General features: G+C 44.2%; 1 protein-coding gene across 14 annotated transcripts in view; it reads right to left on the bottom strand.

Moving 5' to 3' along the window:
* The window catches only part of LOC126091654 (serine-rich adhesin for platelets), a 443,990-nt gene that overhangs the window by 291,434 nt on the left and 137,373 nt on the right, over positions 1 to 15,183 (bottom strand). For all 14 annotated transcript variants that reach the window (XM_049907085.1, XM_049907086.1, XM_049907090.1 and 11 more), the window contains one exon: positions 13,024 to 13,230. In XM_049907085.1, the coding sequence (XP_049763042.1) occupies positions 13,024 to 13,230 (207 nt within the window). The remainder of the gene's footprint in view (positions 1 to 13,023; positions 13,231 to 15,183) is intronic.

Raw genomic sequence — 15,183 nt, 5'->3', positions numbered from 1 at the left:
ATTGCTCTCTTTACGCTCTTTTTCGCTTCGTTCAGCTTTTCCTTATCAGCTATGATTCGACTACTCTTAAACCTATGATGAAGCTTTCTTTGTTTCCGTAGTACCTTTCGTACATGATTGTTATACCACGGTGGATCTTTCCCCTCGCTTTGGACCTTAGTCGGTACGAACTTATCTAAGGCGTACTGGACGATGTTTCTGAATTTTTTCCATTTTTGTTCCACATCCTCTTCCTCAGAAATGAACGTTTGATGGTGGTCACTCAGATATTCTGCGATTTGTGCCCTATCACTCTTGTTAAGCAAATATATTTTCCTTCCTTTCTTGGCATTTCTTATTACACTTGTAGTCATTGATGCAACCACTGACTTATGATCACTGATACCCTCTTCTACATTCACGGAGTCGAAAAGTTCCGGTCTATTTGTTGCTATGAGGTCTAAAACGTTAGCTTCACGAGTTGGTTCTCTAACTATCTGCTCGAAGTAATTCTCGGACAAGGCAGTCAGGATAATGTCACAAGAGTCTCTGTCCCTGGCTCCAGTTCTGATTGTGTGACTATCCCATTCTATACCTGGTAGATTGAAGTCTCCCCCTATTACAATAGTATGATCACGAAACTTCTTCACGACGTTCTGCAGGTTCTCTCTGAGGCGCTCAACTACTACGGTTGCTGATGCAGGTGGTCTATAGAAGCATCCGACTATCATATCTGACCCACCTTTGATACTTAGCTTAACCCAGATTATTTCACATTCGCATTCGCTAATAACTTCACTGGATATTATTGAATTCTTTACTGCTATAAATACTCCTCCACCATTGGCGTTTATCCTATCCTTGCGGTATATATTCCATTCTGTGTCTAGGATTTCGTTACTGTTCACTTCCGGTTTTAACCAACTTTCCGTTCCTAATACTATATGCGCACTATTTCCTTCAATAAGAGATACTAATTCAGGAACCTTGCCCTGGATACTCCTGCAGTTTACCAATATTACGTTAACTTTTCCTGTTTTTGGTCTCTGAGGACGGACGTTCTTTATCAACGATGATAATGTCCTCTCTGGTAAGCCGTCATACAATTGACAGGAAGTAAAATCTTCTGTCATTTCAAACCTGCGCATCTGACAAAGGCGCAAACTGCTAGTGGGTATGAATGGTAGAAGACCTTTACATGTATGACAAAGTCGGATTTTGAAACTACCTATTTTCTAATATTGCTACTCATTACACGGTAGCACTGGACACATATTTACGAACACAAAGTGTTTTAATTTAAAGGTCGCTGAGCGATGGATCTCCGGATGGACTAAAACTGTGCACCCACATCGACATCTACATAACTACTCCGTAATTCACACTTCAGTGTCTATCAGAGAGTTCATCGAACTACCTTCACTCTCTTTAATGTTCCACTCCCGAACAACACGCGGGAAAAACAAACACAGCATTGTATGGTAGTGAGATATGGACTGCGGGAAAATCGGAAAAGAGAATCGAAGCGTTTAAGTGCGTTGCTATGGAAGGATGTCGAAAATCAGGCTAACTGACAAGATAAGGTATGAGGAAATTCTCCGCAGAATCGATGAAGAAAGAAACGTATGTTAATCACTGACAAGAAGAAGGGGCAATATGGTACGATGTGTTAAGATATCAGAGAATAACTTTAGTGGTACTAGAGGGAGCTGTAACTGACTGAAACTATAGGGAAAGACAGAGATTGGAGTATAACCAACAAATAATTGAGGTTCAAATGGTTCAAATGGCTCTGAGCACTATGCGACTTAACTTCTGAGGTCATCAGTCGCCTAGAACTTAGAACTAATTAAACCTAACTAACCTAAGGACATCACACACATCCATGCCCGAGGCAGGATTCGAACCTGCGACCGTAGCAGTCCCGCGGTTCCGGACTGCGCGCCTAGAACCACTAGACCACCGCGGCCGGCCAATAATTGAGGATGTAGGGTGGAATTTGTACTCTGAGGTGAAAAGGTTGGCAAAGAGAGGAATTCGTGGTGGGCCCCATCAAACCAGTCAGCAGACTGATGACTGGTTGAGAAGGGGTTTACATATTAAATGCAGTCTTAATAGCAACTACCTCGTGATGGCTGTGTTAGATGTCGATGAATACTCAAACGTTTGTGGAAGAGCGACGGTTACTACTGGTGCGCAGGTTCGCCCGATAAGTCGCCCACTGGACATAATGCATCTAGGTTATTTTGATTTGCAGGGTGTTCGTCATGTTCCTCCAACAACTGTTGGCACATTAAGGCGGACAGAGACTCCTCATGAAAATATGGAGGTTCAGATTTGATTCCATACTACAACGTTTCGAGACTCGTAGTTGAATTCTGAAAACCATATAATTTTTGCATTCTAATCGTTTGTGCACTGTCACGTTGCTGATACGTGTTGTGAAGTACCATTGTAATTTTCACAAACATTAATATGAAAATTAAAACTTTAATATATAAACTGTGTTCACGCTTTAGAGTAAGAGTTAACATGTAGAATCTTGCTGAAAATGACGTTATGATGATTTCTATTTCGCAGTGTAGGCTCAGCGTGTGAAAACGTGGGTATTAAACCATCAGAGTTTTAGTAGTGCGTATGTCAGTGTGTATTGTAGTAGTTTAAGATATTCATCATTTTTCTCGAGATGATCTGACGTCATTGACACCGTATACAGGGTGTCCGAGAGGGAACGGGCAATACTCAGGGTGACAAGAATGGTCATTTGAAGCAAAAAACTTCAATTAGACGTGTGCCCTATTCCGAATGGTTTCCGAGGTAGAACACATTTAATGTACATTTGTTGTTAGGCTAGTGGCGGGCACGTATGCCTCTTTTCCACTCAACCTCTTTGATATTTTATTCGAACTCAGTCTACCTTGTCGCTTTCAACTTCTTTTCTCTGGGTGTCTTTCTGCCATTAAACTAGCTCGCTGTGTGTGGTACGTCGTGAGTGAAGTAGTGAGAGGCAATGAAAGTGTATCAGAGAGAACCATCGGTTAACTACGTTTGTACACTCGCTGATTAAAATTTCACACATTCACAGTAATGAAGAAGACGCTGTTGTGGTGAATGTTTACAATTTACGCGATGGTAGCGTTCTTGCTGCTGTCGAAGATTACCGTCGGCGCTTTCCGACACGTCAAATTTCTAATCGTAGATGTTTACCAGAGTTTCCAGCACATTGCGTGAAATTGGTATTCTTCCAAGTTACCATTTTTTCCTGAAGGCGTTGTTCAACGACCTAAGCAGGAGCAGCAACACATTGTTGAAATGGTGCAGTCGAGTCCTACGACCAGCACACGGCGACTTTCTGCAAGGATCAGTGACCCATGAACACATGTATGGCTCGCATCACATGTGGAAAACTTGTACCACAATCTTCATATTAGTGACAATTCCTCACGACTTGAATTGTGTCACTGGTTAAATGACAATCGTAATTTTCTTCCTTTAATACTTACTATACACTGATGAAGCCACGTTTAAACGGCATGGAATCAACGACACACGTAACAATCACCGGTGGCCGCTGGAAAATCCACAAGCTACAGTGGAAACCAATTTCGAAGTTCGTTTCTCTATCAGTGTTTGTTGTGACATGATCGATAACATGTTGATGGGCCGAGTCATTTTAGAAGAGCGAATGACGGGACAGAATTACTTGTATTTTTTGGAGAATTCGCTTGTGAACATCTTGAGGACATTCCTTTGGCCGCATGGACTGCAGTGTACTTGCAGCATGGCTGAGCATCTCCACATTTTACCAGAGGTGCGAGGCAACATCTCAACCGGACTTAATCAAAATATTCAAATGTGTGTGAAATCTTATGGGACTTAACTGCTAAGGTCATCAGGCCCTAAGCTTACACACTACTTATCCTAAATTATCCTAAGGACAAACACACACACACATGCCAGAGCGAGGACTTGAACCTCCGCCGGGACCAGCCGAACAGTCCACGACTGCAGCGCCTTAAACCGCTCGGCTAATCCCGCGCGGCCCGGACTTAATCCTAATCGCTAGACAGGTCGTGGTAATTCCATTAACTGGGCACCAAGATCGCCAGACCTTACTCCATTAGGTTTTTATTTATAGGGTTGGATAAAGTCTGAGGTGACAAGCGATACGTGAATACGCGAGATGAATTACTTTATCGCATCACTGACCCTGCTGCTCTCATTAAGGAATGTGTAGAGGCACTCAGATAATAAACATTTGTTCTCCAAAGAATGCACAAATACAAGGAAGCTGACAGTGCGATATTCGCACATTTTTTGTAAACTGTACGACAGATAGGATGTGACGTGAACGTTAATTCTCTGTGGTGAGTGTGTTGAAAATACGTTTTTTTTCATGAATGCTTTGTAAAATGCATGTTGTAATGTTTGCTAACTGTTGTTCATGTGTACACGTAAAAATCTACATAGCTTTACCTTGTATTAGATTATCTGTTATTATAAATATAAGAAATTAGACTTCTGCTTATGTAATCTCATTAAACAAACGTAACATACGGACTCGAAGGCAGTGACGATGTACTTACCTTGAGAAGCTGTATTGTTCAGTATCCCATACCATTTTTTTTTTTTTAGAGTCCACCAGACATCAATGTGGTGTGCAACTTACCTGTGTTACTCGAACGCAGTAGCAGAAATGATACCAGAAGTGGTGATCTATTATCGGCGAAGGAAATTAAAGCCACAAATCGCTAACAGTGAAGAAAATAATCAAACAATATCCGAGATAACCGCGACAATATTAATGACTCTACATTATCTTTTGGTGTTGCGATTTTTTCCCTTCATTGTAATTTTGCACCATATTCAATGGTAAATATGGATTGTTGCGAACAGAGTTAGTAATAAAGAAGTAATGAATTAAAATGTCATGCCTGATGCTGAACTCGTGGAAGCGAATCACAGTTTCACTGGATACGTTGCCAAAATGTTACTTGGCACGTAACTGCCGTGTTAGTCGACATTTAACTGATAATAATCTGAAGGGTGTTGATACGTCTCTTGTTGAAAGACCATATCCTCAGAACGTTCAATGGTTGACAAGACTAATGGGCGGCTAAGCCAGTAAAAACATAAATCTGTCTCACACAGAAAATCTTTGGTTGTTTCGGGCAACAAATGGTACACCGTTGCCGTTATCTTGTTACAATCAAACCTTCGACAATTTTATTATGTTTCTCTTGCTGTTTATAGCGTACACAGTTGTCAACAACTACGAGGTCTCATATCACTGCATGCAATGTTCTAATATGCTAGCAGCATGCTGGGAACAATAGATACATTTCCAAAAGTAGTGAAAATAGCTGTAGGCCTACGTTCATTTTAAGAAAATTCAGTTGTGGACTACAGTAATGGCCGTCCACCCCTCTGCCAACGTTGTAATAACTGGCATGCTCCAGCATTTGTTGTTAACTTTAGTATTTTCTTGGGGATGTATTTCAGTAGGACAACTTTATAGCTTGTGTCATCTGAGAGATGGCAAAGCTGTCTTTCCATCAGAATGGCCGTTCGCCGGTGAAGCATATGAACATTCATCGAATGGGGATTCAGTGACAGAAAACTGTAATCTGGTCGAAGCAACGGCGCCTAAGTACACACGACGCGCCTGAAAGGACTTTACGTTGTAAGGCTCGAAAGCTTTTATTGAGTACGCTGAGATTTTGAGGAGGTACTGATTTGGCGACAGATGTAGACTGTAATTTTGGGAAATTTCCTTCCTTTCGTATACAGCTGTTAGTTGCAAATGGCTATCTTCTGAACTGTGTGTCGTACAGTGAAATACACTGAGGTAAAAAAAAGTCGCAACACATAGGACTTGTGCGACATCAACGAAAGTTGGCATGCGTGTTTCTACATCTGAAAGATGATGTCTATTCAGATTTCGCGCCAGTCGGATAAGTGTGGCGCTAATAGCGCCACTATGAGGATGCAAATGAAGTTTGCTTTAAATACACGCTGCAACGGTTGTGAGCGTTAGTTACCTCTCGACTGGTCTCTATGAGTTGGTGTTACTCAAGAATGCCTTTAAGGCGACAAAGATGTAATTATCAACACTTTATTAAGTATGGACGAGGTCCTGTAATCGGGCTACGGGAAGCTTGACGTTCCTTCTTCGGTACTGCAGATAAAGTTGGCAGGAATGTAGCCACTATACATGACTGATGGCACCTGTGATCACGAGAATGTATGGTCGCTAGAACACCGTGCTCTGGTCGACCAAGTGGCACTGCCGAGAGGGAAAACTATCGTGTTCTGTATGTGACTTTGGTGCATCGTATTGCACCTGCAGCAGTAATCTGAGCAGCAGTTGGCATCACAGTGACACAACGAACTACACTCCTGGAAATTGAAATAAGAACACCGTGAATTCATTGTCCCAGGAAGGGGAAACTTTATTGACACATTCCTGGGGTCAGATACATCACATGATCACACTGACAGAACCACAGGTACATAGACACAGGCAACAGAGCATGCACAATGTCGGCACTAGTACAGTGTATATCCACCTTTCGCAGCAATGCAGGCTGCTATTCTCCCATGGAGACGATCGTAAAGATGCTGGATGTAGTCCTGTGTAACGGCTTGCCATGCCATTTCCACCTGGCGCCTCAGTTGGACCGGCGTTCGTGCTGGACGTGCAGACCGCGTGAGACGACGCTTCATCCAGTCCCAAACATGCTCAATGGGGGACAGATCCGGAGATCTTGCTGGCCAGGGTAGTTGACTTACACCTTCTAGAGCACGTTGGGTGGCACGGGATACATGCGCACGTGCATTGTCCTGTTGGAACAGCAAGTTCCCTTGCCGGTCTAGGAATGGTAGAACGATGGGTTCGATGACGGTTTGGATGTACCGTGCACTATTCAGTGTCCCCTCGACGATCACCAGTGGTGTACGGCCAGTGTAGGAGATCGCTCCCCACACCATGATGCCGGGTGTTGGCCCTGTGTGCCTCGGTCGTATGCAGTCCTGATTGTGGCGCTCACCTGCACGGCGCCAAACACGCATACGACCATCATTGGCACCAAGGCAGAAGCGACTCTCATCGCTGAAGACGACACGTCTCCATTCGTCCCTCCATTCACGCCTGACGCGACACCACTGGAGGCGGGCTGCACGATGTTGGGGCGTGAGCGGAAGACGGCCTAACGGTGTGCGGGACCGTAGCCCAGCTTCATGGAGACGGTTGCGAATGGTCCTCGCCGATACCCCAGGAGCAACAGTGTCCCTAATTTGCTGGGAAGTGGCGGTGCGGTCCCCTACGGCACTGCGTAGGATCCTACGGTCTTGGCGTGCATCCGTGCGTCGCTGCGGTCCGGTCCCAGGTCGACGGGCACGTGCACCTTCCGCCGACCACTGGCGACAACATCGATGTACTGTGGAGACGTCACGCCCCACGTGTTGAGCAATTCGGCGGTACGTCCACCCGGCCTCCCGCATGCCCACTATACGCCCTCGCTCAAAGTCCGTCAACTGCACATACGGTTCACGTCCACGCTGTCGCGGCATGCTACCAGTGTTAAAGACTGCGATGGAGCTCCGTATGCCACGGCAAACTGGCTGACACTGACGGCGGCGGTGCACAAATGCTGCGCAGCTAGCGCCATTCGACGGCCAACACCGCGGTTCCTGGTGTGTCCGCTGTGCCGTGCGTGTGATCATTGCTTGTACAGCCCTCTCGCAGTGTCCGGAGCAAGTATGGTGGGTCTGACACACCGGTGTCAATGTGTTCTTTTTTCCATTTCCAGGAGTGTATTACAAATCGTTTACTTCAAGGACAGTTTCGAGCCAGACGCCGTGCAGCATGCATTCCACTGACCCCAAACTAATCCCATTTGCGACTTCACTGGTGTCAAGCGAGAGCTCATTGGAATGCAGGATGGAGGTCTGTTGTGTTTTCTGATGAAATCTGGTTCTGCCTCTGTGCCATTGATTGCCTTGTGTTGTTTAGGAGGGGGCCTGTTGAGTGCCTGCAAACAACCTGTCTGCGTACTAGACACACTGGACCTACACCTGGGGTTATGGTCTGTGGTGCGATTTCGTATGACAGGAGGAGCACCCTCGTGGTTATCAGACGCTCTGACTGCAAATTTGTACGTCAGTCTTGTGATTCGACCTGTTGGGCTGCCATTCTTGAACAGCGTTCCGGGGGGGTGTTTTCCAACAGGATAACGCTCGCCCACATACCGTTGTTGTAACTCAACGCCCTCTACAGAGTGTTGACATGTTGCCGCCGGCCGCTGTGACCGAGCGGTTCTAGGCGCTTCAGTCTGGAACCGCGCGACCGATACGGTCGCAGGTTCGAATCCTGCCTCGGGCATGGATGTGTGTGATGTCAATAGGTTAGTTAGATTTAAGTAGTTCTAAGTTCTAAGGGACTGATGACCTCAGATGTTAAGTCCATTAGTGCTCAGAGCCATTTTTTGACACGTTGCCTGGACCTGCTAGATTATCAGATCTATAATTAGTCGGGAAGATATGGGACGTCATCGGACGATAACTCCAGCGTCATCCACAACAGCATTCCCCGTCCCTGTATTGAACAACCAAGTGCAACAAGCATGGAGCTCCATCTCGCAAACTGACATTCGGAATCTGTACAACACAATGCATGCACGTTTGCATGCTTGAATTCGACATTTTGGCAGTTACATTTGTTATTAATGCACCAGCATTTCGCACTTGCATTGGCTTATCTCGCGCTTACAAAAAAATGGTTCAAATGGCTCTGAGCACTATGGGACTCAACTGCTGTGGTCCCCTAGAACTTAGAACTACTTAAACCTAACTAACCTAAGGACATCACACACATCCATGCCCGAGGCAGGATTCGAACCTGCGACCGTAGCGGTCGTGCGGTTCCAGACTGTAGCGCCTTTAACCGCTCGGTCACTCCGGCCGGCTTCGTGCTTACATTAACCACTGATCTTGCAATGTTAATCACTAAAATATGTTACCTAGACACATATATTCCCAAAATTCCATTACTCTACATTAATCATTTTTTGGTGTTGCGATTTTTTTCCTGTCAGTGTATTTTTGCAGGTACAGTCAGTGGTAAATATTGATACTGTCTGCAAAAGTTGTTGCGAGTAGAGATAGTAGTAAAGAAGTAATGAATAAAAAAGTCATACTTGATACTGAAGTTTTACTGTGTAAAGAGCAAAAATATAGTAAGCGATAAACTTTTTCCTTTTATCGTCTTGTATGGGATGTGAGCTATAAAAAATTTCGTACAGGTTTGAAATTGCTTGTAGGGTTCTTGGAAGTTGCTAAGTGCTCTCATTCTCGAATAGTGGATGAATAAAGACAGTTACATGCGCATCGTCAGTTACTCTGTCTCAAGACAAACACACAGTTCCTATGCCTGTAATACTTGTCTTGTTGTGTTAAACTTTCGGTATAAAACTGATTATGCCTCTTAACGAACAGATTATGACAGAGCTGAAATTTCTTAAAATTCGGCAAATAATCGCACGAAACATTGAAAATCAGTTTTTGTTGTCTATATACGCTGTTAGATAGGGAACCTGCAATTGGGACCGGGTACTCATTTAGTAATATAAATGTGAAGAATTTCATTGATCACCGCATCGTTGTTTTGGTGAAAGTATGTGTATTTTGTTTTTTGGAAGTGGGTCGAGTTTATCCACTTTACATTCTGCGTGTTCTTGTGGGTGTTCTACAGGCTGCTCCATGCTGTTTGGACACCATCAACGTTACTCAACCGTAATTATCTTCGAAAAGTGTCTAAATGTAATCAATCGTAATTAGACATCAGTATCACTATCATACACTTCTTTTTCTTGTAACGATCATGTCTTGTTACGGCAATAATTCTTCCCTATTTTATGTACTTCTTTCGTTTATAGGTCATTTAGATTTTCTTGCCTCGAGAATATTGAATACTATTATTTTATATCTTGCCCCCTCCCCGCCCCCTCCCCGCCCCTCCTCTCTCTCATCATTTTTATTTCGAAGACATTTATCTCGAATCTGCTATGTCGAAATATACGCCCAAAATTTGTTTTTGTTTTCACTTACAAATTGTTGACACGAGGCTCCTTTACTGTTTTATTTAATCTAGTTTCTTTTTTTTCACAAAGTCTTATTTAATCGGCAGGACAACATCATCGTCCCCGTTTCCCAGCCTGAAGCTAAATCGAACCTCTGCTCTCGATTATTTCTTTACTTCATATTTCGCGTTTTAAAGAAATGTTTCGTTGTTCGTATTGAAAAATGTTAAATTGCAGCGTTCCTTTCTTGAAGAATTAGAAAAGTTTTGTATTTTTAACTTTGCAGCCCGGTCAGCAATAGTGATAATCTAATATATAAGAAACTATCAGCCTGGATTGCGGTTATGGAACCAACCTTTACCTAGGTATCAGCTCAAATAATTGAGCCTTCTTCAGAAGATGTACCTGAATCTATAATACGTCTCTGAGGGCGTGGTCTAGAAATAAAACTAAAATAGCCTGACTTAGTACTTATGTACAGCATTTTTAAAATGTGACTGCGCCTATTCAGGCTGTTTTGGTTTTGTTTCTAGACCATGCCCTCATAGACATATTATAGATTCAGGTACATCTCCTGAAGAAGTCTCAATTACTTGGGCTGAAACCTGGGTAAAGGTTGGTTTCATTACCGCAATCGAGGCTGATAGTTTCTTATACATTAAATTATAAAATTAATTTCATAAAGATACCGCATTTCGTTTTTAAAACATATTTTTTGTTGGTTACTCCAAAAGGATGAATTTTGCCAATAAGGGTAATGTAGAAAATTATTCACTCCATTGTATAAATCATCATATACCTAACCTGATTAGGAAATCGTGAAGCTGTCACATACTGATAGTGTCCTCTTTGCCTGGAGCGTGGATCTTCTTGCTGTTGAGCAAACCAATTTCTTGTTCTCGAATGACCACACAAAAAACACGACGTCGCTTGATTACTGCCGCGGAAAGACACAGCTCTGACTACTTACTCTCTGACAGCAACTTCCTCTATCAGTAGATGCTTAAGGGTCATACCTTCCATGTTGAAAATAATCCTCTTCTATTGAAGTTTGTCTAAAGAAGCGACACGCTTACAGTAAGTTACTTTGAGCACGTGCTTGTAATTAAAAGTCTGAAGACGGTTTCACAATGTAAAACCATTTGGAGTTTATGCCCCATACGACTGCAACACTGCGTGCACTGTATCGTATAAGTATTATTCATTATTAGTATGTTTGATTCCAGATCATTCTACATAGTGTGATAATCAGGTTAATGTACAGGATGTTACATTCACATAAATGAATGGTGTGCGCCAATCATTCTGTCTGACTTTCAAAGAAAGAGGATAAGTGTGTTGGGTCAAAGGGGAGCTTCAAAATGTTTCGGAAGATATAACAAAAGAGTTTTGGTAAGCGTGAAAGGTCTGCTTAAGATTTTAGTGAGTAAGCTCATTCTGTTTTGTGTCTGAAGGCAACGAAAGAAAGAAAGTTAGGATAAAAGCTCTTAGAGAAGAGAGTTGCGACTGTGAGTCCCAGAACTGGGTCTGAATAATAAATGTACCAAAGCTTTCGATTCGAAATCTTGGCTTCTTGCAATACACAGTCGTCCAGGTTCACAGACGAATGGTATTAATTCAACACTTTTTAGCACAAAAAATTAGAATTGAGTTCATAATTTTTCTCTTGCAAAAATAAGATTTTTTCTAAATAAATGACTGAACTTTGCCAAGATTTCGTTGTCGTTACTTCCAAAACATTATGAAGCTACGTTCTGCAAGTAAAATGAAGTTATGTTTTACACTTTGACACAAAACTTTATTCGTCTTTCAGCCACGTGTTTACACTTAATTACAATCATGTGCTTGAGCTGTTTTGCATTTTTATGGGAACGTGCTCATAAATGAAATGAAATGTGCAGTTTCGTCTTTTTTGCATACAGGTGACATTACTTAAAATAACAGTCCAATAACATCATTTAATCACCATTTTGACATTTATTTCTTACACTAAAACAGAAAGATTTCAGAGAAGTATAGAATTAGCACGAAAAAAATTATTTACCACACATGAAGGTCTGTATAACGCTAAAGTATTTCACGAAACACGAGTCAACACGATAAGACGCAAGGGAAATGAACACGGGTTTGATGTTCAACCAACATATTACACTCGTAAAAAAAAAAGACACGCGTTGCAGAGCTCCAGTTCTGTGCAATAAACTAATGAGTACAAGTTGCAACTCTTTTCTCTACAAATCGATTATTGTTAGATTAATAATCGGACAAAAACAATCACAAAAATCTCACACAGTGGTACATCACAAGGTTCATGTCTTTTAAAAAGATGTCTTTGGGTATGGAACTCAAAAAAAAGCAACTCAACACGGTTCATACAACAGAAACAAAAAAATTCAAAAAAAGCCATTGTGTGCAGTGTTCAAGAGTTTGCTCAATTATGAAGTTACTCGAAAGAGTCGCGATAGTGATGTTAATGTCAAGCACATCACGAAAAAGCATTGAAAGTCAGCATTACAAGAGTGGTTTACGCCATTGGTTAAGGATTTCGTTTATTCCTATCAATACTGGATTAAGAAATATGGCGGTATTGTCATTTCTCAATCTGTTTCGTACATCTGAGTCACATATTCATGCCAAAATGTCGTTTTATAATGAGTACATCCAATTCCGAGACAACGATATTTTTCCCAGTGGCCATATTTGGCTCTCTACATTCGCAAAAAAATAGAAGAGAGGGTGGTAGTTGTGTGCGTTACGATCGGAGCATATACTTGATGAGTGTGAAGCCTGTGCAAAGAGAATGAGAAATATGAGAAAAATGTAAATAAGACGAAATCGCTACAGCTAGTTGACACCTGAGCACGGTGAGGTGGAGTAAAGAGAAGTCAGCTGCCGCAGGGGTCGGTGGTCTCGGCAGCGCAGCGCGCCTCTTCCGGCGCGCCGCTCAGAATTCGATCCTCTTTACCTGGCTGGACTCGATGCCCACGGAGGAGGAGGAGACGACCTTCTGGGAGGACACGGAGGAGGAGACGCTGGACACGGACGACTGGATGACGCTGGAGCTCTCGAGGCGGCGCGTGGAGCTGCTCGCCTCCACCACGTGCGAGCTCTCGCTCTGCTCCACGCTGCTCTTCTTCTCCAGGATCTGCCGGCCGCCCACCTCGCGGCGCTCCTGGAACGAAACGTGCTGGCGTTAGCCTCTGGTACGGGCATTTTAAACATGAGCGACGATAGCGTCGTTTGGCACATTTTGTCGGATGTGCTTTTGGTCGAGCAGTAATATCTACAATATCTGATTAAAAGTATACGGACACCCGGGAAGGAGCGCCTGGTCCCCGGCACGAATCCGCCCGCCGGATTTGTGTCGAGTTACGGTGAACCGGCCAGTCTGTGGATGGTTTTTAGGCGGTTTTCCATCTGCCTCGGCAAATGCGGGCTGGTTCCCCTTATTCCGCCTCAGTTACACTATGTCGGCAACTGCTGCGCAAACAAGTTCTCCACGTACGCGTACACCACCATTACTCTACCACGCTAACATAGGGGTTACGATCGTCTTGCGTGAGACGTTCCCTGGGGAGTCCATCGGGGGCCGAACCGCACAATAACCCTGGGTTCGGTGTGGGGCGGCGGAGGGGTGAAGTGGACTGCGGTAGTCGTCGTGGGGTTGCGGACCACTGCGGCTGCGGCGGGGACGGAGCCTCTCCGTCGTTTCTAGGGCCCCGGTTAACATACAATACAATACAATACGGACAATACAATTAGCGGACAGCCTTTATCACGGCCTGAACTCTGTTGGGAATACTTTCAATGAGGTGTCTCAACGTCTGTGCGGAAATGGCATCCCACTCTTCCTCAAGAGCCTAAACCAGATAATTCAGTGAAGTTGGACGCTGGGCCCTGATCGAAGTAGACGTTCTAACTCACCCAGAAGGAATTCCGATGGAACTTCCTGGCAGATTAAAACTGTGTGCCCGACCGAGACTCGAACTCGGGACCTTTGCCTTTCGCGGGCAAGTGCTAGTTCTGCAAGGTTCGCAGGAGAGCTTCTGTAAAGTTTGGAAGGTAGGAGACGAGGTACTGGTAGAAGTAAAGCTGTGAGTACCGGGCGTGAGTCGTGCTTCGGTAGCTCAGTTGGTAGAGCACTTGCCCGCGAAAGGCAAAGGTCCCGAGTTCGAGTCTCGGTCGGGCACACAGTTTTAATCTGCCAGGAAGTTTCATATCAGCGCACACTCCGCTGCAGAGTGAAAATCTCATTCTGGAAACATCCCCCAGGCTGTGGCTAAGCCATGTCTCCGCAATATCCTTTCTTTCAGGAGTGCTAGTTCTGCAAGGTTCGCAGGAGAGCTTCTGTAAAGTTTGGAAGGTAGGAGACGAGGTACTGGTAGAAGTAAAGCTGTGAGTACCGGGCGTGAGTCGTGCTTCGGTAGCTCAGTTGGTAGAGCACTTGCCCGCGAAAGGCAAAGGTCCCGAGTTCGAGTCTCGGTCGGGCACACAGTTTTAATCTGCCAGGAAGTTTCATATCAGCGCACACTCCGCTGCAGAGTGAAAATCTCATTCTGGAAACATCCCCCAGGCTGTGGCTAAGCCATGTCTCCGCAATATCCTTTCTTTCAGGAGTGCTAGTTCTGCAAGGTTCGCAGGAGAGCTTCTGTAAAGTTTGGAAGGTAGGAGACGAGGTACTGGTAGAAGTAAAGCTGTGAGTACCGGGCGTGAGTCGTGCTTCGGTAGCTCAGTTGGTAGAGCACTTGCCCGCGAAAGGCAAAGGTCCCGAGTTCGAGTCTCGGTCGGGCACACAGTTTTAATCTGCCAGGAAGTTTCATATCAGCGCACACTCCGCTGCAGAGTGAAAATCTCATTCTGGAAACATCCCCCAGGCTGTGGCTAAGCCATGTCTCCGCAATATCCTTTCTTTCAGGAGTGCTAGTTCTGCAAGGTTCGCAGGAGAGCTTCTGTAAAGTTTGGAAGGTAGGAGACGAGGTACTGGTAGAAGTAAAGCTGTGAGTACCGGGCGTGAGTCGTGCTTCGGTAGCTCAGTTGGTAGAGCACTTGCCCGCGAAAGGCAAAGGTCCCGAGTTCGAGTCTCGGTCGGGCACACAGTTTTAATCTGCCAGGAAGTTTCATATCA

This window comes from Schistocerca cancellata, chromosome 1 (genome assembly GCF_023864275.1).
Source record: "Schistocerca cancellata isolate TAMUIC-IGC-003103 chromosome 1, iqSchCanc2.1, whole genome shotgun sequence".
In the NCBI taxonomy this organism is placed as follows: Eukaryota; Metazoa; Arthropoda; class Insecta; order Orthoptera; family Acrididae; genus Schistocerca; species Schistocerca cancellata.
The sequence above is the reverse complement of the archived record's forward strand: the minus strand, read 5'-3'. Positions and strand labels throughout refer to the sequence as shown.